At 38.0% G+C, this 26356-nt stretch overlaps 1 protein-coding gene across 5 annotated transcripts in view; it reads left to right on the top strand.

Annotated features, from left to right (window-relative positions):
• LOC103185449 (ubiquitin thioesterase ZRANB1) overlaps positions 1–23127 on the top strand; it is a 32821-nt gene extending 9694 nt beyond the window's left edge. For 4 of the 5 annotated variants that reach the window (XM_007903953.2, XM_007903954.2, XM_007903952.2 and 1 more), the window contains 8 exons: positions 6028–6215; positions 9671–9824; positions 12828–12899; positions 13656–13854; positions 14064–14184; positions 17845–17974; positions 20921–21150; positions 21710–23127. In XM_007903953.2, coding sequence (XP_007902144.1) covers positions 6028–6215; positions 9671–9824; positions 12828–12899; positions 13656–13854; positions 14064–14184; positions 17845–17974; positions 20921–21150; positions 21710–21928 — 1313 coding nt within the window. In that variant the 3' untranslated portion in view covers positions 21929–23127. The remainder of the gene's footprint in view (positions 1–6027; positions 6216–9670; positions 9825–12827; positions 12900–13655; positions 13855–14063; positions 14185–17844; positions 17975–20920; positions 21151–21709) is intronic. The other variant, XM_007903955.2, reaches the window with a different exon arrangement.
• The last annotated feature ends 3229 nt before the right edge of the window (positions 23128–26356 follow it).

The raw sequence follows: 26356 nt of genomic DNA, 5'->3' as shown, positions 1-26356 counted from the left end.
GACATGGATCATGTCCCTTTCAATGTTTCTTTTCTGCAGTGAGGACAAGTTCAGTTCTGTCACCTGTCTTCATAAGTTAATGCTATGAATCCTGGAATCCTTGTCGCTCTTCTGCACCCTCCAATGTACCAGTATCCTTTTTGAAGGTCAGTTATCCAAGCTTCACAAATATGGGCTTGTTAAAGCTTAAACTTGCTTGTTTGATTTATAGCTAAATGCTCTTGAGATGATGCATTGGGAAACACATGATAGTCTCGTGTTGACTGGATACTTTCAATGAATGGTTAAATGGTTTTCTTTTTCCCATCTTACTAACTGTTTCATTGTTGCATGTTTACAAGCATCATTATCTTGAATTAATTTCACATTCATTCTCATTTAATTTACGATCCTTTTGAATGCTAGTAGATTCTCATTATCTGTCCATTTATTACAATTATCAATAATATTTATAACATTGGTGAGCTAATTACACTTTAATTTCATGTGCCTTTATCACATTCAAATAACACTAATGCGAACAAGAGTACTCTCTTCACTCCCATTCACTAAGATGGTTGCTTTCTCAAGAATTGTGAGACATGCATATCATTTTGTTTAGAAAACTCAATTTACTTGAGAAGATCCCCACTACCAATATTAGACTAAGAGTTCATTAACTCCCGTATTCATGTCCGAGTCCTTTTTTCTTTCGAACTTGTGGAAAATAAAATGGGTTGGAGCTTTTGCATTTGCTTTAGAATGTGAGGAAATGGTGGAGTGGACATATCTATTAATATATTAATATTCCTGTCTAATTGGTGATTTTGAAGATGGCTGGAAAGGATGGGGTGAAGCTTGGCTCTATTACTAGTCCATATATTGGTCAGGCATAAATTGCAAATTTGAGAAGAGGTAAAGAAAGAAACTAATGTTGCATTACATGTGGGAAGTAGAGAATTGAGGTTTTTAGCTAATGTATTTGAGAATACAGTTCACGGGTTTATCAAATTACTGCTTTAATACTAAATGCACAAGAAGCAGTACACTTAGAAATACAACCTGCAGCATATTGCTGACCTGTAGCTAGAATCTATTGTTTTCAACTTATCTGTAAAATCAGTGCCTGTCTTTACACAAAAAAACTTTCTGTCATCTGGAGATCTCAGAGGAGGTCAAGCAACATTTCGGCTAACAAGCGGAGATCCAGCTAATTGTTCTTTGTTCTGCCTCCTGAAAAATGTAAAAGAGCAGCCATTGTATCTGCATATCAAAAAGTTGCGTATTGTACTATTTTAAAAGTCCCAAGATTTGGATAATGTGTGTGGTTCCCGGGTGATTATTGTCCTGATATACTACAACTACATCAAAGCTTTGGAAAGGTTGTACTGGGTCTAGTTTGTTCCAAAAGCTTGTTAAATGCTGAGTTAGTACCCTCAGTCAGAGCCCTGCCCAACCCAGTTCATTGTCCTAGACAAGCCGTAGGTAGCTGGCGGCAGTGCAACAGGATTATAAACAGTGGGGAGAGTGGGACTTGTTTGTGCTGGTTCAAGCAATGCAGAATTCTTTGCTTGGGGGAAAATTTCACTACTAGCATTGGACACTGCAGGAATATGTAGCAAACGTATTTGTAGAAATAATAATCCCAGCATTTGGTATAGCACTTGTGCACAGCAATGTCCAACATGCAGCCGTGAAGTGAATGACCAATTTTATTTGGGGAGATTGTTCGCCAGGACATGAGGAAAAAGTCCTCTCTCTTTTCGAATAATGCAATGGGATCTTTATTGTGCAGCTGAACTATACTGGAGTTTCAGCCTAGACTATGTGAGTTCAAAGTCTTGACGTGAGTCTTAAACTCAAAATCTTCTGACTCAAAGTTGAGAGGCCTACCACCTTAACTAGGCTGATACAATTGGGCTAATGAGGTGAAAGTAGTTGATTTAAAAAGGTGCGCAAAGCATTCTTTCATTGGTTTATTCCGTACATCTCAGGTCAAGCTAACTATAATAATAATTGCATTTGATATTGTGCTTTAGCACGTCATTGAGCCGTCTCAAAGTGTTTCACAGGATATACTGTAAAGCTGATTGACTATTTTGTGGGCGAAACGCAGCAGCCAGGTCCGCACAGCAATGTGCCACAAATAGCCATGGAGCGAGTGACCAATTTTATCTTGGGTGATTGTTGGCTAGGACGACGACGACAACAACAACAACAACAATTTACATAGCATGCTTCATGCCGAAAGGCGCATCTATGTGCAATAGTACTTCACTTAAGTTTGAGATGTTTCTGATGTGCGGTGAGGCCTGTAATCATTGTTAGTGGCACACAGTGTTCTCTGTGGAATTGAGAGTGAGCTGAGATGTTACTGTGACACATGTTCAAACAAGATAGATCAGTAATCACTGCAAGTTTCAGGCATTGTTTTGCTCCTACAGAACTGCAGAATTCATTTGTATGCCAGAGTTCAACATGATGTTTGCACGGACTCAATTTGAACTTTTGTGGTTTTAACTTCTGACCTTGGCTGTTCTATTATGAAGCGCACACAGTCATTGAGGGCAACGTGCCTATTTTCTTTTCATTTGCTGTAAGCACTTTTGTTTTCTCTGCTAATTTTCTCCACCCCCAGCTTTCAACGGTAACAACAACAAAATTACATTTGTATTAAGTGGTCGAATGTCTCAAATGTAAACTTCATGCTTGTGGAATTGCACCCCAGAAAAGGGGAATTTAAGGAGAGGGGAAAGAGAATTAGTAAGTTTAAAAAAAAACTATTGTACAGTACATGCTGTTCATTGAAGAACAATATGGCCTTATTCTCCACTTGTCAAGGTCAGTAAATTTAGTGACAATGAATGCTTCATAATAATAGAACATCAAGGTCAGATGTTCAAATTCCAAAAGTTCAAATTGGACCGGTCCAAATTTCACTATAATTGTTGCTGAACCGATGAGTTGTTGAATGCCATAGGGGGCAAAACAATGCCTGAAACATGTATTTATTGATGAGAAATTCTGTAAATGTAAAACCCCAAAGTTTTGAACTGTGGCCCTGCTTGTTGACGATTGATCCTTCACACTGTATGTCAACCTCCGTTCTGCCTGCTGCGTACAGCATGAATTTAACATGAATACCATTTGTGAAAGTGAAGTTGTTGGATTTCTCCATGGAAACCTTGCGTGTTATGCGGGTTGCGTCTTCCACAACAGGGATAGCGCATTGTCTTTCATTCACGGGGTTTGGTTCTTACAGTACAGTGGCTGTAATATACAATCTTTGCTTTTTGGGTTGTATGTAACAGCAATACTGTTCAGAATTAATTACTAGTTGTGGGCTTTTGAATGTTGTCTGGGAGATTTCTTTATTATACAACTTTTCATGGGATTGTTGAAGCATTTTGAATTTATTTCTCCCCCCGATTCCATCTGTGATTCCACTGATTGTTTTTACCTCAGTAACCTATGGTTATACAGGACTAAATGTGTGCCGTTCTTCCCCCCCTACTCCCCCCAAAAATTGCAGCATTGTATGGTGGTTCCATTGTGGAAAGTGACAAAACCAAAAGAGGTGGAACAACGGAATAATTGTGCACAGCAACAGTTAATGCTGAATTTGATTTGTGAAGTTATTGGATTTGTCCAGTTTCTGGAAACTATTTGGGCTGTTGCATTCTCCCACTCAGTGTGTTTGTGCGAATTTCTTTCAAAGTTCAAATAGTTTATTCCGTATCAGAATGCATTCCTAGTGTGTGTTTTTGATCTTGATTTAGAATGGGCCTTTCTGACTTTTGTGCATAAATGGTAGTGCACAAACTGCCGTTGCCACTTCTTTTGGCTTTGTTGCTTCACTGGCAAGGAGCCGAGTGAATTTAAAGCATTGTTGCAAAGCTGACCTTGAACTGAACTTGTGAATAATCACTTGCAAATGGCAGCAATCCCTTTCTGTGGTACGGTGATAAGATTTTCAAAATCAAACTGCAGAATCTGTTTCAATGGAGGGGAAAAAAACTGCTTTTACGCATTAAGTTGATAAGACAGCTGCATTTGCGACCAATGGTTGCATATGATGCTTGTGCCGCCTGGATTAATGGCTGCTACATAACTCCTATTGGCCTTCCCTACCTACCAGTCCTTATAAAGGATTGTTTCGTGTACCTTGGCAATTGTGTAGTTACTTCTGCAGTAGCGTGATTCAGAGTTTTTACCAATGGAAACGATGAGACAATCAAGATTCATAGGGTGTTTGTGTACATTGTGGTACGGCTTGCGCAGAGTTGCACGGTGCTTTTCATTGAGGCAAAGTTAGTGAAGTGGTACTCTTCGTAAGCGCTGTGCATTTGTGGTTCAGGATAGGAATTTCAGAATGTCATATGACCTTAACTCATTTATGATTACGTGGATATGTGTGCTTGTGTATCCAGCGTGAAAGGCGCTGTATAAATGCAATTTTGTTGTTGGAAGGTGAGCATAGTGATGCAGTAAGAAGCGTATTTAACTCCTTGAGGGTAGAGTATTGGATTTGGCCCGTGTACAACCCTATTCATTTGCCAATGAGTGTAAATACTAAAAAGCTTGCAGTGGACATGGAGGGATTTTGTAGCAATCTTTCTTGACATCCTGAAAGATCCACAGGCAAAAAGTGAAGTTGTAACTTGGAATATATTGTGCATTTGGAATTTGCTGTTCTTTGTATTCTGCCCAAAGTGGCTGTAATCCCAAGCTCCAGTAGCCTCAAGGGAATTTTAGAACTGGTTCTGAAATGTTTATAGGCTAAAAATCCATTTAACTTTTATGAGCTGCAAATCAGACTTGCTTATGTTACTAGCTAAATATAGCTTTAACTCGCACACCATTTAGGAACTAATTCTCAAGGAAAATCTTATGAGTTTCTGAGACTACTATGATCTATTTTCCAGAATACTTTTGCAATGTAGAAATGGCCACACATATACATTCTATTGTTCCATGTCTAGTACTTGTAATTTATATTCAGCCTGTAAATCTTTCCTGATCTAGAAGGCTCAGACAGGCAAGCAGCACTAAAATTGTATTGCTGCTGTGTAGGGATAGCTAGTCAGTATATATTTATCTTACAGCCGGTACTGTTACCTCTGGAGGTGGGTTGATACCTCCACTTGAGCACCCCAGAAGCAGGTTCGCAGCATTTCTCAGATCCAAAGCCTTCTGAGTTAGAGAGAGTCTATAAGGCACATATAACAGTTTATAATTTGCATCTATGAATCAGAATTTCAGCCCATGTTCATGTAAATTGAAACTGCATATTTTTCCTCCTAATGACTTAAGAAACGGGCATCATGGTTTCTCAAGCAGAATAAAAATGTTGCTTTACTAATATCTGAATAATTCTAGCTGAAGTTTACATTTAAATTTCTGTTCAAACTTCAATTTAATATTCTGGAAAGTGGGGACTGCTGTTTTAGGCTCCATTATATGAAATACTTTGGCAGAAAAAAAACATGGTTGGAGCTGCAATGTATTGCCAAATAAAGGTGTTTTTCCTTTTCTAGTGTTATTGCTGGTCTATAACAGACTTCAGTGAGGCATGCTATTTAACTATTTACTACAATTAATTAAAGAGTAAACCAAGAACACTCTTAAGTACAGAGTCCAACTGTTGCCAAACTCCTTTCATTAGTGCCAAGTTTAAAATTCTGTGCAGAATTATAATGCAGCACCTTTTTTCAGTCCATTATTCTACAAAATTTTAAAAAATGTCCAGTGCTTTATATGTGATCTGTGGAAAAAGAACCCGTTGAAAATCAAGAGGTTGCCTATAAGTAAGTTAAAATACCTGCTGTGTGCTCGAAGAATATCTTTTGAGAATCTGTATATGTGCTTACTGTTCTGTGGGACTTTTTTTGTTGCAGTAAGCAGGTCTTAAAATCTTTACTTAGACTGGATCCACATTCGCATCTTGTTTAACAAACTGATTCTANTTTTTATATATATATTATATATATATAATATATAAACACACCAGGATTCATAAAGTAACTGAACTTGCTTTCTATCCTACAGGGGTTGTAGAGGGTGATCTCGCTGCAGTAGAAGCCTACAAGTCATCTGGAAGTGACATTGCTCGACAGCTTACTGCGGATGAAGTGCGTCTGTTGAATCGTCCTTCGGCTTTCGACGTGGGGTACACCCTAGTACACCTTGCTATACGCTTTCAGAGGCAAGATATGCTGGCAGTTTTGTTAACTGAGGTGAGTTAAGTATTCCATCACAATTTTTTCAATTTGCCATTTAGCAAAGTTAATGTCAAATGAAATTTGGAAATCTGCAGCAGGTCAATTCACCAATTTCAGTTGGGATTTTATTGAACCAGACACAGAATTATAACTGAGCTTTGCTGTGGCTATATTTCGTGAGCTATGGTCAGTCATCTTCCCTCCCACCCCTCTTTAATCCAACCCCCAGCCCGGGTACAAACTCTCAACTGTCCATTGCCTTCGGACATCCTCCAGACGTGAAAGGTGGTGTATAAATGCAATTTGTTGTTGAAAACCTCAAGTTATCAAAACCATCCACACTGTGTATGGAGATTAAGAGGAAGAATTCTTGATTAAATAGTTAACTTTGAAAGGAAGTAGTTAATCATGAATGCCATTACCTGTCTGCTTGTGCCTTTATGTTTCCTGAAACTGCATTGCTCTGTCACAATTATGTAATTTTTGAGAAATTTAAAATGTTGCTGCTCAAGGTGAAAGTACTCTTTTCGGAGAATGGAAAATCTTCCACTTCGGTCAGTGTCAGCATCAAATGCTTTCTGGTTCGCCTCCAGCTACACTATTCCAACAATGTGCCTTAGCTCCAAACCTCATCTTCCTAAATCAGTGGGACATTTTCATTTCCCACGCAGTCATCCTTATGGCATATCTGAGTTGGACAACCAGTGCTACACTGACATTTTGAGCGCTGGATTTATAGACACTGGAGAACAGATTGGCTAAATCAGATTTCTTTCACTGAAGGCTATTTATAACCTGACTTTCTCTGCTGCGTTTAAATCGAGGCTCCAACTGCAAAGTACACTCTAAGCTATTCTGGCATGGGGTTCTGGGGAATGTGACTTTCTTGAAAATGTTTGATGGGATTCCAAGAAATTAAACCAATTCAATTTTCTTTTATTAAAAAAAAGTTTAGATTGATCTTTTACAATGTTGTTCAATGTATGCATTGGAATCCTGCTAAACAACTCCTTTGCCAGGAAGCAGTTGAGTATAGATCATCATGTCTGCATCGAGAATCTCCAGCATATTAACTCAAAACCCCAAAAATGCAAGAAGGGGTTTTGCATAGTTCATCTCAGGAGTTTACTACTTGCCATTTAATTCTTTCTAAAACAATTGATTCCAGGTTGTATACTTCTTCCCAAGTCAAACAACGGTCTGTGTTTATATCCAGCAGTTTGAATGTAAAAAGGCTGTGAAATATCTTTTCTGTCTGAAAGAAATTATATAAAAGCTTCTCCTATCAGCCTCCTTTGGCACAACATTCCCAGAACAGACATAAATGTTGATCAAAGATTCATCAACTCTGCCCAAGCAGTAATAACCTCAGGAGAGTACTCCCTACAGCATTAATGGGACTTTTCCACTTTCTACAGCAATCATTCTGTGACTTCTCTGAGTGAGATTGCCAAGCGAAAAGCAGTTTTGTGCTGTCAGCCCATGTCTGTCGAGAACTTGATAGATTGCCAATTAATTTTGCATGGGAATCTTATAACCAAACCTAGAAAATTTTATTAATAATAATAGTAATAAAATAATAATCATTGCATTTGATATAGTCTCACATTGGGTGGATGTGTCAGTGTTTCAAAGGTTTTATTGTTAAGTACAGTGACTGGATATTGTAGGTGAATGTGGCAGTCAATTTGCACACAGGAATATCTTTAAAGTGGATTACCAATTTAATCTGGAGGATTGTTGGCCAAGACACTGGGAAAAATCGCCTTCTCTTTCCGAGTTGTGCCATGGGAACTTTAACATCCATCTGAACAGGCAGACATGGCTTAATTTAATGTCTCATCCAAAGGACAACAAGTCTTACAATGCCATGACTGCATTGGAGTGTCTGTCTGGACTATGTGACTAATCCAATCATTCAAGGCGGGATTCAAACAGGGAGGTTTAAGAAAAAGTGCACAAAAACAATCTGCTGTTTAGTTCCTAAATTATGTTTTCATATATTTTCTTGTTTTAAGTTTTTCTTGCCCCATACCCTCTCCTCTTGATGACATAAAATTCAGGGGGTGGAGACAGCTCTGATAACTTGGCAAAGTGTGTATTCTTCAAATGTGATCTTAGATCATGAATGCTTGCAGACTGTTTGTTCATGGAGCACATCACACCGATAGCTGACATATACACACAGCAGTCACCCAAACCTGCACCAAGGGTCATTGGGAACTGATCAGAAGTGGAGGGAAACAACATTGGCTTTCTTCTCGCTCTCTTTCTTCCCCCCTTATCCCCTACCCATAGTGCCCCAACTGCTGTTCTGGTTGAATTATTCAAGGTTTTTTTTCATTGCTTAAATAGCAGGATAGAAAACAGACTGATGCTGCTAACAGGATTATATACAAAGTGGAATAAATTGGTTTTAAGGTGATTGTTACTTTACAGAATAAATGACATGCTTATCTGACCTAGAAACAATTTCATTTCACAACATCAACATCCCTCACTGAGTACATACAAACTTCACCCAAGAAATGATTTGAAGGTTATTTTGTCAATTTTGTACCTCTTTTTCCTGATTCTCCTATTCTTCTTCCCCATCAAACATGTGGAACCTTTACAGGGATACGATTCCACAGATGTTAGTCATATAGCCTTGTGTTTATTCTTCATATGATAATAATAATAATAATAATAATCCTTGCATTTGATATAGCGCTTTTCACGTCGGGAGGACGTCCCAAAGCGCTTCACAGAATAGACTGTAAAGTGAATTGACTGTATATTTGTGGGCGAACGCGGCAGCCAATTGCGCACAGCAATGTCCCACAAACAGTCGTAGATTGAAAATGACCAATTTATTATTGTTTTTGGATTTTGGAGGGATTATTATTAGGCGTGTGGAGTAAGGAAACTTGCCCAAGGTTTCGCCCTGTCTGGAATTGAACTCAGGTCTCTCACTTGCAAAGCGAGTGCTCTAACCACTGAGCTACAGGACTCCACGTCCTAAACCATATTTATGTTATTATTGATCGTTAATTTTTATTGGAGCTTCACAAGGCTTTGATCAGTTTAAAATTAGTTTTATCGAGCCTATGTAAAAGGTGCCCCTGTTAGAATACAGTGGTCTGGATCCATAAGCGCCCCTGCTTTAAAATTCAAGTGTGAAAATAGGGCAGCCTTCCCGTTTATCAGATTGCTGACATTAGAAGCCCCGGTAACGTCTCTTACCGGAACCTTCTCTGGCTTCTTGGTATCCCCTACTTCTGGTTCACAATACAACTGGGTTCCAAGCAGGCCCGTGCTAAAACCAAGGGTCTTTATAACAAGGTTGCTCTGTATATCTTTTCTCGGTGGCCAATCCACATCCTGAATGTGAAAACTAGACTAGTGCAATGAATTTGGTGTAAAATTTAAAAGCTACGTTCATCAATTTATCACTTGGAAATGTGTATTAACTTGACGTTTTCCTCCAGGTGTCTCAGCAAGCTGCCAAGTGTATACCTGCTATGGTGTGTCCAGAGCTTACCGAACAGATACGTCGTGAGATAGGAGCATCCCTCCATCAGCGAAAGGGAGACTTTGCCTGTTATTTCCTCACTGATCTGGTGACATTCACATTACCTGCAGGTACTGAAACTTCATGAAACTCCAGTGGGTTTATTTGTATATGATGTTGGATTAAATGTTTTTGAACAAAACTAGGATACTGGGCTGGTTGGTGTCCACTAATAGCAAATATTTATATTCTGTTTATGTAATTCCAGTTAACCATTACCTGAGGATATTCTTAATTGCCATCTTAAATGTTGAGAGATACATTGGCTGTCGGACTTTATTTAGGGCCCATATTTTAGTTATGAAGTTCTGTTTATTTTTGAAATATTTGCCCTAAATAAAGGATGTTCATTACAATTTTACAGCTTCTCTGTTAATTTTGGTTTTGCAATTTTGGAATTATTTCACCTTGCCCAGCAATCTAACTGTGATTGATTACTGACCATGAATGTGTAATTTCTGGCAATTTCTCTTGTTTGGCATATTTGGGAATAGCTTAATTCTCAAAGCGCATTGAAGGAATCATTCAGAAGAATGACAATTACGGTTGAGTAATCTATCTCGAGGTATTGTTGTGACTGTCTGACTAAATCTGGCTGCACTATAATGTGATTGTCCATCTTATTTAATGGGAACATGATCTAAAGAGGATTAATGTCTTTAGAGATAGGTCACTGAAGTTGAATGGCTGCCTAAATAAAGAAGCAAATGAATGAAGATGGCATAGTTTTGTGACGTTTGTATAGATGAAAAGTGTAGTGTGAGCAGGTGTATTTAAAGATCTAGGCTACAAGTAATGTATTAGTCTAAACCAAGTGTGTGTGTGTATATATATATATAATGCGATATATATATATATCGCATTCCTTAATTTAATGCTGACTTAGTAGTTTAAATTCACTTAGTTTCCTTAACTTTGTATAAAGAGCAAAGTAAGTGATAGTATAAGAAATGGTGCTAGGTTTGAAACTAGACACATTTCGGACTGATTTTCACAACTTCTAAAGAATTATATAGCATGATTGAAATTTCAGTGATGTGCTGAGCAAATTTTTACGAGCAAGACTTTCAATATAATTTGATTTCTCAAATATTGAAAGAACAGCCATTTTTAAATTGGGATTTCCAGCTTCTAAGCTTTTAAGCTATTGTAATGTCATTTATGATAACCTAATAACCTGCGTTTATGGACCTGTGATATAGTAGGTTCTGCTGGCGGAAATTGAAGAGTAAGTCTTTCAGTAATTAAATGATTTGGGGCCAGCATAAATTTCCTTTAGTATAGCAATCGCATTGACTAGACAGCTCATGAATCATACCGTTTTAACGATATATCGTGTCCTGTTGAATTAATCAGAATAAGTAAGAATTAGGGTTTTCTGTTTAAGTTTGAATTGTATATGCACTATAGAGCTACAATTTAAATTCTCAGTAGACATGCAGTTTTGTATTTTCTTTAGACAATAGATTTATAAACTGCCTGAAATCCTATTCACTGGTAAAATGTTAGCACAACATTTATCTTTGGTACTTTAGGGAAAATGATTCTTAAAAGGGATAAAAGAAAGTGCTTGATTATTTGAGGCTTACCAATCTTTCTTGCTCAAAGGGGATCATAATTGAAAGAGTAATGGAGCATTGAAGTTTGAGCAAAAAGCCTTTTAAAAAGCTGCATCTGTACAAACATGTTTGGCAGTCATTCTGTGTGAAGATGGGAATTGCAGTGATCAGTGCTTAAAATGGTAGTATGGTAAAGTTGTTAGATGCTAAATACTGGTAGGTGGAAGGGGGAAGCAAAGGCCATTTCTTACAGCAAAGGCTGTAAGAAGTGGTGCATAGCTCTGTCAGGAAATTTGCATGTAGTTAATTAAAATGCAGAAGGTACAAGATGAGTCTCTTCGCTCTCCCCCCATTCATTTGTAATGCATCATATCAGCTGCATACAACTTGTACCAACCCTACTCAGTACAGTTGCTTGAAGTCCTGTTGCTTCACACCGTTTAAACTCTTCAGCTCTCTTGTTCCTTCTGACATCGCATAATGTAGGGTAGTAATATTAATGTGGTCGGCTGGGTCTAATATTTTAAGCGACTGTGACATAATTGAGGAATGAAAAAATGTTCAGCTTCTGGGTCATGAAATTTCAAAGATGCTTGCTGCACACATGTACGTTCAAGAATGCTCCTAAATACGTTGTAATTTTACCGAATGGGAGCTTTTGCAGGAAGTTTTTTTTAAAAAAAGCATAAAGGGTATAAAGCATAAAAAAATCCTACAGCCCCTCAATGGCAACAAGGGAGTGAGTCCAGTAACATTCTCACTTAAGGTAAAAACTCCATAGGTGTGAATCGTACTAGTCCTGAAATCATAACCTCCAGTTGGTATTGGGAGATGGGCTCCAGCGTGATTTGTGTTTGTATAATTAGCATTAACAGCACACATTTATTAGTGGATTAGCTGCCTAAAATCTCAGCAATTCACCCAAAGCGCGTCATAAGAAACAGCGCCTGTCTGAGCATGATTAAAATAGAATTAAAAAAACACCTGAAGCTGAAATATTTCTGTAGTCCTTTGCTTTGGAAAATAGATGTTAGAGGTAAATTAAATCAGAAATTGTAGAATCTCAGACTTGAACAGTACAGCAAGCTATTTTAATTTCTTTACTATTAGGAAATATGTTTGATTATTTGGATAAAAATAGTCTTTTTGGAGAAGACTGCAAAAATCCTAAACAAAATGCATTTAGACAGTTTCTTGTGAGTAAAAGGACACAAGAAAAAAAAGTTGCTTTTTAATTGACAATGCTATATATTGTGTGGTACAATATACAGAATAGCTAGTGAATTGTTCACTGTGACCACTGGCAGCCAGGACATAATCATTGATCAATTTTATAGCAAACTTGTTTTCCATAACAGAAGAGAGAAAGGAGAAGGCAATAGTACTTCCAACATGTGATTAGCAATCCTTCACTTCCTAGCACAGTTAATTCCAAAATGAGGAATTTTCCTTCATGTTCTGATTTTTTGGGGGCAAAATTAATTGTATTTTATTTTCTGTATTGATCTATTGCAGACATTGAGGACCTGCCACCATCAGTCCAGGAAAAACTGTTTGATGAGGTGCTTGATAGGGATGTACAGAAAGGTCAGCTGTTTAAGCTAATAATCTCTTATGTTTTTTTTTCTGATTCTCTATTTGTTTAAAGTTGTTGTGAATTATAGCTGAAATACCATCTTCCTCACTTGCTTATGAACCAGTAAATTGAATGAAGCATATGGTGGGGTGGGGGAGAAGAACCATGTACAGTGGGTTGGAATTCTCTCACTTTACTTCTGACCTTATAGCTTAAACAGAGTCTTTCTTCTCTATAAAGGACCTACAGTTAAAAAGAGAAGTGTTTAGGGAAGTGAGTTAAGACTGTCCAGTAAGTGGTTGCCCACAGCCCAAGTTAACTCAAATTTGCCTCTGAATTTCTAGTTTCATTTAGAAGTTGCAGGCATGATGGAGATTATTTCACAGATAAGCTCTACTTTATGAAATTGATGGTGAGACTGTCCTTAAACACTCCACTTCCTCTTTCACTAGTAGTTTGCAGAATTGCGCTTTTACTTTAATGAGTTTGTATTCTATGGTTGTTAGTTTGCAAAACATTGATAGTTGGCCCTCTACATTCCCCAGTATTAAATAGACATTCTATAAATGAAGAATATTTAGTGTGGTTGTATTTCCTTTGTACATTCTATGTTTGCTTAAAAAGGAACTTGACCTATGGGGAAGACATGTTGACACTATAATGAACTTTGCATTGAACTTGCATAATGGAGTAACTATGGAGTCTTTATTTAAGGTGGGAGCAGTACTTCGATCATTTAAATTTTCTGTTCACTTTCTCGACTATAGAATTGGAAGAGGAATCACCCATTATAAACTGGTCCTTGGAACTAGGAAGTCGCCTGGATAGTAGGCTCTATGCACTCTGGAACCGCACAGCAGGCGACTGCCTGCTTGATTCAGTGCTACAAGCCACATGGGGCATTTATGACAAAGATTCAGTTCTGCGGAAGGCTCTTCACGACAGCTTGCATGACTGCTCGCATTGGTACGACTTTCGTCTACAACTACAAGCATTTCTTCTTGCAAGCTTCTTTTGCCAGGCCCTAGCCTTTACAATGCTTTTGTATGTAGTTATTTTTTTCCTGATTTCCTGTTGATTTTAATCGATAAACAAATGTTTAACAGCAGCAGAACAACTAACTGTAATCTGACCATTACATTCTACTTACCGCAGTTTCTTTTCTCATCCGTTAGGTTTTATACACGTTGGAAGGAGTGGGAGTCTTGGTATTCCCAGAGCTTTGGTTTGCATTTTTCTTTGCGGGAGGAGCAATGGCAGGAGGACTGGGCGTTCATCCTGTCCCTTGCAAGTCAGGTAAACTATTACCTTCTAGATCCAATCCAATGAGCAGGAATTTCCAGTGAGCAGGAATTTCCGGCGAACAGTAATTACAGTGGCTTTTCTGGCATTTTTGTTGCTGCCTTTTTTTAGTGCTAGTAAATGCTGGTAATTGTTTGACTCCTGTCAGCAGAAGATGGCGAATAATCTAGCTTCTGCTTGCGGGATTCAAACAGAGTCAAAGTTGATATCCCCGATCATTGAAGGTTAAGAAGGATGGTGAGACAGGGAAGCACTAGGACAGGTGGACCGTCGAGAGTCTACACGCGAGTCCCGGGGAATATATATTTTTTTAAATTTTGTTTTGGTCCTGGTCCAGCGAGGTATGAATTGGGGATACCTAGAGTCCGGTAACACCGGGGTTTACTGTAACTTTGTTCACTTTTGAAAAATGTGGACAATTTGACTAATTTTCTGCAATGGAAGTTTCATGCAGAGCAGTGTTTTGTGTAAGGCAGCAGATATGAGCTTACCCCTGAGCTCAACTGATTCACGAGTTATTTTTGTTTGTGGTGGTTGGCTCAAGAATCCTACATGGTGTGGGCGGATTCTTGATTCAGCAGAGAGTAGGTGAATCTCTTAGTGCTTGGGTTAAAATGAAAATCTGTACCTCTCTAAGACTAAACTATACGGAATGCTTTCTGTTTCACATCTTATGTATCAAATAGTTTAACGTGATAATTTTTATTATTTTTATGGACTCCGTTCTGAGGTTCATGAATAACTGTGGCTGAAATCTTCAGGTAGTTTTTAAGCTAGGGTGGTCAGTAATCAGTTGTGTAACTAGTCATAAATATTTACCGTTTGAATTTTAAGATTTACTTGGACCAAAAAAATACTCTTGATTGTTTGTGTTAGCATCCGGATATATGCAGCAAACTGCCCAGGACAGTGCAGAATTCAGTGCTAAAATGAGTTTAGAGAATGAGATTTTGTTTTTCTGGATTCATTATTTGAAGCTGTATTGTCTATCTGTGCTCTTGTACTAATGTTGTACAGTGCTTTGTGGTAACTTGAAACTCGTAGTAATGATTTCTCAGTGATAGTGTAGACAGTGGAGTAGGACTTGCACGTGATTTAAAAAAGCAACAGCAGCAGCAAATTACATTTGTATAGCACCTTTCACGTTGCTAGACAGTCAAGGATTTGGACCCGAACAGGGGGTTGGGATCAGAAGTGGGGGAAGGCAGGGAGGATAGAAGGGTAGCCGAAGGCGTGGTCAAAGAGACTGGTCTTGAAGGAGGCACGGGAAGGAGTATGGTGAAGGGACTGGGGTGCAGTTCCAAAGGCTGGAGCAGATGGTAGGCTGGGTGGGACTCGTGGAACAGGCTGACTCATTATTGCTGTGCATTTGTTTCTTTGCTGATTTCAATCTATTTAGTTTGGATTTTGCTAATTGATTTACTGCTTCTGTTGTTCAGGTTTCATTTGAAAGAATTGTAATTCAATTAAGAAATGCACCACTAACGTATTGTATTTTCACAGTTGATCTTTGTGTCCCATTTGCTGTCGGTGAGCCACTTACTTGTATGAGCAGATTTTTTTTGTGAAAGTGGTTGCTTTTTTTTTAGAAAAATGGTTTATTCAGCGAACTGTTGACTTACTATTTCCTCCTCACTCTACACCAAGTAGAGATATTTGAGGGATTAAAGGGGAAAGAAAACTGTGTGGGAACCTTTTTTGTTCAAAATAGTCACAGTTAATGTACTTGGAAATCTATCTTTTATATTTATGTTAGCTCCCCCAGATTTCCCTTCTGCTTTGGCTGGACAGTTCTGAAGGGTGTCTGTGACTTAGAGAAGTTTTTGTATCCTTCAGGGACTCCATTTACTTCCATGGGAATGGACAGCTTTAGAAAGAGCACCCCAGGAAAGTGCAGCATCAACTGGGTATTGTTGCATATTTACTGGTGGAGTGCTTTCCTAGGATTGATGAATCCCAGGCTGCCATTAGCCTTCCAAATAAGTTAAATTGAACATGCTTTTTCTCTGGCTCCTTTTGGTCTGTGCTTTTATCCTGTAATCACTCTATTTCCTGTCATCTATATTTCACAGTAGATGATGGCAGTTTTTCTTTCACTTTGGTCCTCTGTAATTAGTAGTCATAGTAGGTGGTGACATCTTGAAGGGTATTCTATGCAGTTGATAGGACCAAAGCGACAGCTAATACAGATAGCTGATGCAGGCATAATGGGCTGAATGTCTGGGTTTTGTGCTGGAAAATTGTTTGATTTCTATGATGCTGGCAGTATTCTTTGTGAGCATCCCTTTACGTTTACCAGAATTAAACATGGAATATACTCAATATGTTATAATAATAATCCTTGCATTTGATATTGTGCTTTTCACGTCTTCTAAACGTCTCAAAGCGCTTCACAGAATAGACTGTAAAGTGAATTGACTTTATATTTTGTGGGTGAAACGTGGCAGCCAATTGTGCACAGCAGTGACCCACAAACTGTCATGGAAAATGACCAATTTATTATTATTTTTTTAAGGAATAATTACCCCCAGAAAAGCGATCAACCAATTGACTAACAACCGGGTTCCTACTTACTGCTAGGTAAACAGAGGTGTGTGGAATAAGGAAACTTGCCCAACATTAATTACGCCCTGCCCTAATCAAACCTAGAGTGAGTGCTCTAACCACTGAGCCACATGACTCCAAATGAATTGTAAATAGTTGCCTGAGAATACATTTGTCAAAGGCTGGCAGAGTGCAGCCATTGACATCTTACAAGCAGATGCCTCACAAATGTGATGCTGATAGCTGGGATTACATCTATTCATCTGATCCTTTCCTCCTACAGTGAAACTAGTTTCCCAGTAATCTGCTTTGCACCCATCTATTTAATAATTACAGCAGCGTGTTTTTGTAGGATAACAATCAAATCTGACCTATTGCCATGTCAGTGGAAGGATGATTTTTTTCATTATATGTTGCTGAGCATCAGAAAACTGTGTACTTGATCCCTGATGATTTAACTCTGTGACCTATTCATTTCCAAGAATAATTGAATGTGTGAATTGCAGGTAAATAACACGGGCCAGATTGCAGAGGCAATGTAGAGGAGAGCAATGATGCAGTGTTAAGAGTGATGGATTAGCTAGGGCTCTACAGGTTCAGAAACCTCTCAGAGAATATGTTATACAGGATTGTATATAATGCTAAGTGGGTTAGAGAAAGTGAACCCAGAACAATACTTTGGTATAATTCAAGGCAGAGAGCACATGTTTAGGGCTGCAATTTAGGACAGGTGTTTGGATCTTTTCTTTACGTGGAGAGAAATAAATGAAGGAATGAGATTCCAGAAAGGATAGTTGAATTTGGAGCACTGAATTAAATTGAATTTAAGAAACCACATAATGTGTAATGGGTACGTGTGAAGGATGAGATCAAATGGGTTGTAGGGCCCTCTTATTCTGAACCTCTGTTGATGCTAACTATGGAAATTTGTTTGTGTGTAGCTATTGTAGCACCACCCAGTGGCAAAGCTGTGGCTGCTCCAAAACTGTTGATCCCACTTGTGGAAATTGAGGCAAGAAAAATGGCCATTTCTTATTTTTAAACTTTTCTATGTCTGCAAGTGTGTGTGATTTTGGGAAGAAATATTTTATGCAAACTTTATTCTTTCAGCCTGGAGCCAGTCTGGAGCAGACACACATCTTTGTTCTGGCTCATATTCTTCGTCGACCAATTATAGTCTATGGAGTGAAGTACTATAAGAGTTTTCGCGGTGAGACTTTAGGATACACACGGTTTCAAGGTAAGGAATTTGTAATTATTTTGTCCTCCACCCCTCCTGATCCCAACCCCCTACTCAGGTCCAAAACCCTGACTGTCCAGTGCCTCGGAATGTCCTCCCAACACGAAAGGCGCTGTACAAATGTAATTTGTTGTTGTTTGCCACTTTTGCATAAACCCAAATGGAGAACTGTTCTAAACATTGCCTTTGAATATCTTGTGCCAATGTATTATATTTAGTGGTAACATTCCGGATATTTGAAATCAATATTTTTCCTTAGTAAAACCACTGAAATGCTTTGTGGTTGGTCTTGGCAAAGTCTAGTTCAGTTCTGCTCGTAGTAATTCAGCTATAAATATCCTGGAAGATCATAGGAATACTGGGCTGGTTTTGCTTGGGGATGAATTAAATGTGAATGGTGATAGTGTCTCATTTTAGAAAAAAAGACTAAATGTTCTGTGCTCTTTTATAGCTCAATAAATCTCAAATCAGCCGATTTACAGAATTATGTTTTATTCGTTTTTTGAAACTTCACTCCTGCTGTGCTCATTGAATGCATAGATGGCTGTTTTTCTTTTAAAGATCTTTTTTGTCAAGGTTTTGCAACTTCATCAGAAAGCTGGTAACTATTTTTGTTACGTGGGAGGATGGATGAAATTAATAGCAATATAAATACGTTGATTTTACAAATACTTTATTGGACCTGAGGCAGGAGCATTCTTTGGACATTGGGATTGATGAATGACAAAGTTGTGTGCCAATTGGCTGCTGTGTTTGCCAACAAATAGTCACTGCACTTCATAGTAATTTCTTATTGGAAAATACAGCTCATCTCAATCTTGTGTTTCAAAAAGTTTCAAAACTCTTATCGGAATTTAGCCCACAGATTTTATAAATCTTTATGCAGAAAAGCTTTGAAAAGCAAAATTTCTTTTCAACCAATGGGTAACATTTTCAAAGAAATCTTCTCAACATCACTCACTGTGCTGGACAAGTGTAACTGAACAATTGAAATATCAGATTAATAAGGCAATGAGATCACAGTTCACAAGTATTAAAACATTACTAAAATTTACGATTTAGCTCAAGAAAAGTATGGATTATCCAAGTATAAAAAAAGATAAAACAGAATACATCAGAAGTTGTGCTACAGTCATTGAATCATTCAGATATTCTGAATATTGTTGACCTGCTTTAAATGTTCATATTATATTTGAGCTGCTCAAGGCAAATTCCAGCTTCTAATACTTGGGTTTTGAGTTCTATTCTCGATTGTACTGTATTTTGCTTCAGTCCAAACTCTTTTTATTCCTTTTATCCCTTGTGATGCAGATTTTGCACATTTTGGAATACTTTTTTATGTTTTGTTTTCTGTTTTATATTGTATGGTGTCTGGATCACAGTTTGGGAACCTTTGAGGGGTCTTTGCTTTTCTTCTGGTTTGCATGGTTTCCACATAAACTTTTGAAAATGTTGAAGTGTAAAGGTAAAATATTTCAACTTTTAAAATACACTGCAACGAGAGAGAGAGATTCTGAGAACGAGATAACAAAATGTAGCTATCATGTTTGCGCAATGAAACACTTTGGTGCAATTCTCCGTCACTTATTCAAGCAGCTGATACATTGACTGCTCTGTATAATGTTTAATTAACAGTGCAAATCAATAGTTTCTATCCAGACTCCAGTACTTTTAAACTTTGTGTTGGTGTGTACTTTGTTGAGCTTCGCAAATCTTGAGTATTTTAGCACTTGTAAATGGTTGCCTCAGCAATATTTTAATAGACCCTTGAATGACGAATGGTATATCAAATCAAAGAAGTTTGCAATATTTACCGTGTGCTCAGTACTGTGAGTGGCGTGAAATTTGGACCCTCGTTTGGACTAAGCGCTCATTGTGTGAATTAAGAATTTCTAGTTTGGAAATGTGGTATTTGTAAAGTGTTTAAAAATACTGAATCCAGTTGTTAATCATGCCATCCTGTGAGAAACCTACTTCACTATCTCAGGGGTTCATTTTCATGCTAATTCTCCCTAATGGAACTTAGTCAGAGACTGCCAACTTTCTTAATCCCCTTTGTAACCTTGCGACCTTTAAATCACTTTGAAAATCCCTTTTCCAAAAACAAGACAATTTCCTTAACCTTTCTTTGTGATTTTAATTCTCAATATTTGAAGTCACCTAGGTTTTCACCACCGCACTTTTTCTAGGCCAAGAATAAATCACCTTTGAGAGATTAGATGACCTAAATGTGCACTAATTTAGATTTTCTAACTTGCTTTTAGATATCAACAATATCTATTGCCTTTTAATTTGTACTCTTATTTCTGCTAATATCATGGTCTGCATCTTACTGTAGCTGTGCACTGGGCTATTAGTTAGATTTATACTACATAACTCTCTTTTCGGATCCATATACCGAACTGGTACAATTTAATGAACTGCATTTCCTTGGTTCATCATGCCATTAATATCTTCACAATTCAAATGAATTAGTTAAGCATTTTTTATCACAATAAATGGTTCTGGGTGAAATTAGCATTGACTTAATAGTAGTTGAGCTTTTATAGGAACTAGCTGACTGCCATAATTCTAATGCTTTAAGCTAATTTTCAAGCAGTTGAAGCACTTGTAGTGCATCCAGATACGAATATAAGATGGAGATAGCAACCATAACTAGCCTGAATTTAATAGAGCCTGTAGCACTGGGGCCATGCTTGTCCTAATAAACTTCAACACTGCTTCACTAACGCAAACTCTTGGAACTCTATTAAGCCTTTAGTATGATGGTTATGGATTAATTCTTGGATATACCATATGGAACTGAGAATAGAAACTATTCCGTTCCAGTTGAGCCTTTGAGAATCTTATTCAGTATTCCTCCAAACTCCATAGCAAAGCTGAATCCGTATCTATCGTTGCTAATGTTGGATTAAATCTAACCTGGATGTATTTTTCTCCTTGTAGGTGTATACTTACCTTTGCTATGGGAGCAGAGTTTCTGTTGGAAGAGTCCAATAGCTCTGGGTTACACAAGGGGCCATTTTTCTGCATTGGTCGCTATGGAAAATGTTGGCTATGACAATCGAGGTGCTGGCGCCAACCTAAACACAGATGATGATGTCAACATTACCTTCTTACCACTGGTGGACAGTGAGAGGAAGCTACTGCACATCCACTTTCTTTCAGCCCATGAGGTGCGTACATTTCCTGTTGTGTTGTTAGACAACCTTGCAATTTTTTTTAGCTTTGCACTTGCTTTCTCAGATCATTGATGTTACTATAATGTACAGAAAGTGCCTATTATTGATCCATCAACATTTTTGTTGTTTGGTGCATTAAAGGGATTGTGGTTTCCTTCGTAATCCATCCCTGAAGCCTTATTATTCACGTGTGACTGCTTACTTGAACAGTTTGTTTCATGAAGATATACTTCATAAATGGATTGTTGTAATAAGTGGTTAGTGAAGGCTTCTAATTAAAAATGGCTGTTCTTGCATTGTTGGCAGAACAAGTCCCTGTAACATATTAGTTGGGCACAAATTTATGTTATCATCCCCAAGATGGTAAATCAACTCAAGAAAATAACAACCTGAGTGGAAATTCCTGATTATTTTAAAAAAAAGTTTTATTTTCATTTTGTAAATGTTTGAGATCCATAAAGTAGGTTGTGTTGCATAAGAAATCAGTGAAAATTAGGAGATTAATAATGGTGTAGATAATTTGCAAGTTGATCTATTCAAATGTGTTCTACAGATGGGTAATGAGGACCAGCAGGAGAAACTACTGAGAGAATGGCTTGACTGCTGTGTCACTGAAGGTGGAGTTCTGGTTGCACAGCAGAGGAGCTCTCGTCGGCGCAACCATCCGTTGGTAACGCAAATGGTGGAGAAATGGCTGGACCGCTATCGACAGATACGACCTTGCACTTCTCTGTCAGATGGTGAGGAAGATGAGGAGGAGGAGGATGAGTGACGGAAATCATCTGATGGAGGCACGGGCATTACTTCACTGGGAAGCCTGCAGATAGGACTCTTCTAGTTTGTCATGCATCATGGAAAGTTTGGATACCAAATAGAAGTCGTGTTGGAGGTCTGATCTCTGGCAACAAAAAGGCTGACGCGTTGTGCCATGTTGAAATCAGAACTGGCTTAGTTGGACTACAATAAACTATGAATGCTAAATTTACTTTAATGTTAAGAGAAAAAGGCTTTTTTCCCCCAAAATGTACATCCTTAGCTATAAATGTACTGCATGTGGTTGTGTAAGAACTTGTGTAATAGGGAAAAAAGTATACCAGCATCTAAAATAATTGAATTTATATTGGTTTCATAACGAGGGCACTTAAAAACTCATTTTAGATTCCTGTTTGTTCCTTCTAGATTTATTTTTATTATAGCCACTCATCTGTGGTCAATATTTTTAAAATACTTGTGCACATGTTCTCAGGGAAATCTTTTTATGCCAAATTGTGATGTTTTGGTGTTGGTGATGGTGTGTGTACTTTGATTTGAAGAATTCGGGGCATCATGCATGGCAAAAAAAACAAACAAACCCAAAAAGCCCCCGAGAACAAGTGCATGGATGATATTTTAAATGCAGTAGGTTTGAATACTATAATGAAGTAAAATCTGTAAGGAACAAAAGAGATGTTAGGTTGTGTTTGGAAAGTGTTCACCAAACTACTGTCTTTTTGTTTTTTGGGTTTTGTTTTTTTAAAAGAAAACTGTTATTCCGTAAAGTATGGACTCAACAAATTATTGTTTTCAAGTTCACAAAGACTGTACATGTTCTCAGCTCTTCACTAATGTTCACTACTGCAAACCTAGTTTAGCCCTGAAATTCTGCCAATGAATTCTGTTCTACTAAGCCTATTTATTTAAAGTGACCTGATGAGATGAGGTACTTTTTTTTCTCTCCCCTATAAAATTAAGTTCAGAACCAGTTGTGTGGATTTTGTTGATTGTTTACTCAACCCTGATGAAGAATTTCATGTTGCACAAATACATACTCTTGCTGTGAAAACTGTTGTTGAATGTGCTGTTGAGTTTTTTTTTGTCTATGCAAATACTGTGCATCACTGCTAAGCCAAAGTATTCCACTGAACAAGGGTATTATACTACAGTGAGTAAACTTGCTGCATAAAGAATTTAAAACCTGTCCATTTATGCAAATGGTTGTGTGTGTCTTGTTGAAAGTCTCCAATTCTTTTCAGCCCTGTTTTGGCTATTACACAAAGTAAAAGCCCAGAATATTGCTAAGATTAGAACCTTGATACAACTAGTTTATCATGAAAATCCTAAAGTTCACTACATTTCGCTGCATTTAACAGGTGTACAAATTAAACTGTTTGCAGACTTTAACTGGCATAATTTATTTGAAAAGCAATGTGTTAACGAAATTGGGAATCTGTAGAGGTAATTACAAGTGCAGAGGAGCATTTGATGGAATGCAAATTGACCACTCTTCCCAGCTGTGCGCAAATCATCGTCCCTTCAGTGGAGATGCACAATCTCCCCCAGTTTAGCTTGAAACCTGTACATTGTGAGAGTAGTAATGTTCAACACCAACAACAACAAATTGCACTTACATAGAGCCTTTCGCATAGGGAGGATATCCCAAGATGCTGGGCAGTGAAGGATTTGCACCCGACCTGGGGGTTGGAGTCGAGGGGTATAGAGCGGGGGTGGGGGGAGGTTTGGAAGATGACTAAAGGCACGGTCGAAGAGGAAGGTCTTTAGATGGGCCTTAATGGAGGCATGGGAGGGGTTGAGGTGGAGGGCTTCAGGGATGGAGTTCCAGAGGAGGGGTGGCTGGGACTAAAAGGCTGAAGGCCTGTCTGCCGATGGTGGAGGGAGCAGAAAGATTGGTAAATGTTTAGTTGTCACAGAGTTGGGGAGTAGCCAGACTGGAGAGCTTTGAAGGTGAGGATGTTGAATTTGATCCTCTGAGGGATGGGAATATATTGTAAAGAGGAGTGACTATTTTTCTGGATGAACTATGATGAGAGTTGTCCTGTGTTTCTCATCTACTCCCCTCTGGAATTTGACACAATTTCAATTTGTATTGACTTTCAATAGTCTAGTGTTTGTATTGAACACTTGTCAAATAATTTAATCTGAACTGTCTGTTCCTTCTCCTTAATGCTAAGATTGCATGTTTCTTCAGTTTGCCTTCATAACTCAGTTGCCTAATTCCAGCTGTCAGTTTTGTTGCCCTTCTGTGTACTCCTTCCAATTTCAAGATGCTGCTGTACTAAGTGACATGAATTGCAGGCAATACCGCAGGTAGGATACAAGGTCTGGTACTATGTGACACATGATCTTTCAGCTATACACTCCCAAGATATCTGCCTTATTCTGATTTCAGGGATTTACCACTTGTTTCCTCAGATCTCACCCGTGGTAGGATATCTCCTTAAGGTGGTGTACATTGATACTTGCTTAAGTTAATATCTGCACGCTTACGCAATTTTGAGTTGATGTGCAACTGATTCTCAAGGCTGTGACAGGAAAGCTTAGATATGTGACAAATGCTGTTTTACACGAGTTGTATGAATACATGCAGGAGTGCTTCGGCTCAGTTGCATTACATGTTCTGTGATGTGCGTTTTGAGAGGTGGTGTCTTATATACATATACTTTGTTCCTTTGGTATATTGTATCATGTGTTACAAGACTATTTTGTGTGATGTCAGTCTGAAACTTAACCAAATATGAGTCTAGATCCCATAAGAGCAGCTTGACTGATTGACTGACAATTATCGTATGAACATGAGCATTTAAATGCAGGGGAAGCAAAGGGTCTTTTTATGTATGAAATAGAGTGCAGTTTATTAGATCTAGATCTTCGCAAGTTATTTCTGGTTAAGGACAGGGAATATGGACTAAAGTTGTGCATTAAGTAATAAATTGACTAGCCCTTACAAAAAAAGTTCATCATATAAATATTATGCACATGAGGGCAGAAATGTAGGAAATGAGCAGATTGCTTCATAAGCAATATATGGCTATGTAAACCATGTATGTGAATGCATTATCACTTCTTAAAATAGCAAATGTAATTCACACTGAAGGTTATTCCAGCAAAAGTTTTAGAATATGATAGTTCATCTCTAGTTAATAATGTATCTTGCAACAGGGGAAAAATGAGCAAATATCTTACGTTGACACACACTGCATTTGATTTTCAAGTTAAAATTATTGCTTTGAATAACATCTGCAGGCTGAGACTTGCTCTGTCCCAGTGCAGTAAATGCTGACAATATGTTCAAACATTTGTGTCTGGCAGCAAAAAGTGGTCTCTGCACATTCTACACAAAGACTGAAGAAAACCCAGTAAACTACATAATCTTATTGAGTCTGGAGTTTTGTATTAAGCACAAGACAATTTCGAATGGGGCTACATGTTTTTATTAATAAAATGCATTTATAGCTATTTTTAACATCTGGCTTTGTCTGCCAGTATCCTGACATAAATAAAGCTTGGGTTCCTGTTGGATATCATTTGGATATAATTTAGCTTTTATAACTTGGTGTGGAAAATGAAAAGAAGACAATACCTTTAAGCTTTTTAACATTAACTTTTGAAACATTAACCATAAGGCCTAAAAAATAACTGAAACATTAGCTTTTACTAAGACCCATGAGAGAGGTCAGATGCTCAACTGTAAACTGAAGTACAAAATAACAAAAAAGTGAAGCATGCAAAGTATTATAACTGTTTTTCTGAGAGTACTTGATGAACTAATCAATCCCTCCGCCTTGCCCCCTCTCTCCCCTCTTCCAAGTCCCGCCTGAAAACTTTCTTCTTCGACTGTGCTTACGGCCACCTCCTCCCTCCCCCTGGCTCGGAGTCAGGCTCCGCCACTGTTAAAAGCACTCTGAGACGCTACCCCGTGTGGAGAGCGCTATATAAGTGCAACTTGTTGTTAATTGGTAAACACACTCATTGGAAGATTTGCTGCTTTAAGCTACATGACTGTTTGAAGTGATGAAATTCTGCATTAATATGCTGAGGTGCTTTTCTACACAAATTCATTGTCAGGAGAATATTTCCAAAAGTAGATTTTAATCCCCTTAATTTAAACTGCACAGAAACATTTTCTTTTGCGTTAGTACAGCTATTTACTCTCGTGTGTAATTCTGAATGTAAAGCATTTGAAAAACTAAATTGAAATGTGCCTGAGAAATGGCCTGATTTGCATTGACTTGCATTATTTAATGTAAACCTACAGTTGCAGGCTGATTAAAAGCTCTCGGCATGCATCAAGTACCTGAACTGAGTGATCTGAAATTAGACATGGTGATTGTGAATTCTGAGCAAATTTGATAAGTTGTCAAATATCCTTCATCTCTTTTATTCCGTGGGTTCTGGCTTGCAGTTAATAGGTCTTTTGTGTCTT

Source organism: Callorhinchus milii, unplaced genomic scaffold (assembly GCF_018977255.1).
Source record: "Callorhinchus milii isolate IMCB2004 unplaced genomic scaffold, IMCB_Cmil_1.0 Scaffold7, whole genome shotgun sequence".
In the NCBI taxonomy this organism is placed as follows: domain Eukaryota; kingdom Metazoa; phylum Chordata; class Chondrichthyes; order Chimaeriformes; family Callorhinchidae; genus Callorhinchus; species Callorhinchus milii.
Note: the sequence above shows the minus strand (reverse complement) of the source record. Positions and strands in the feature narration are given on the sequence as shown.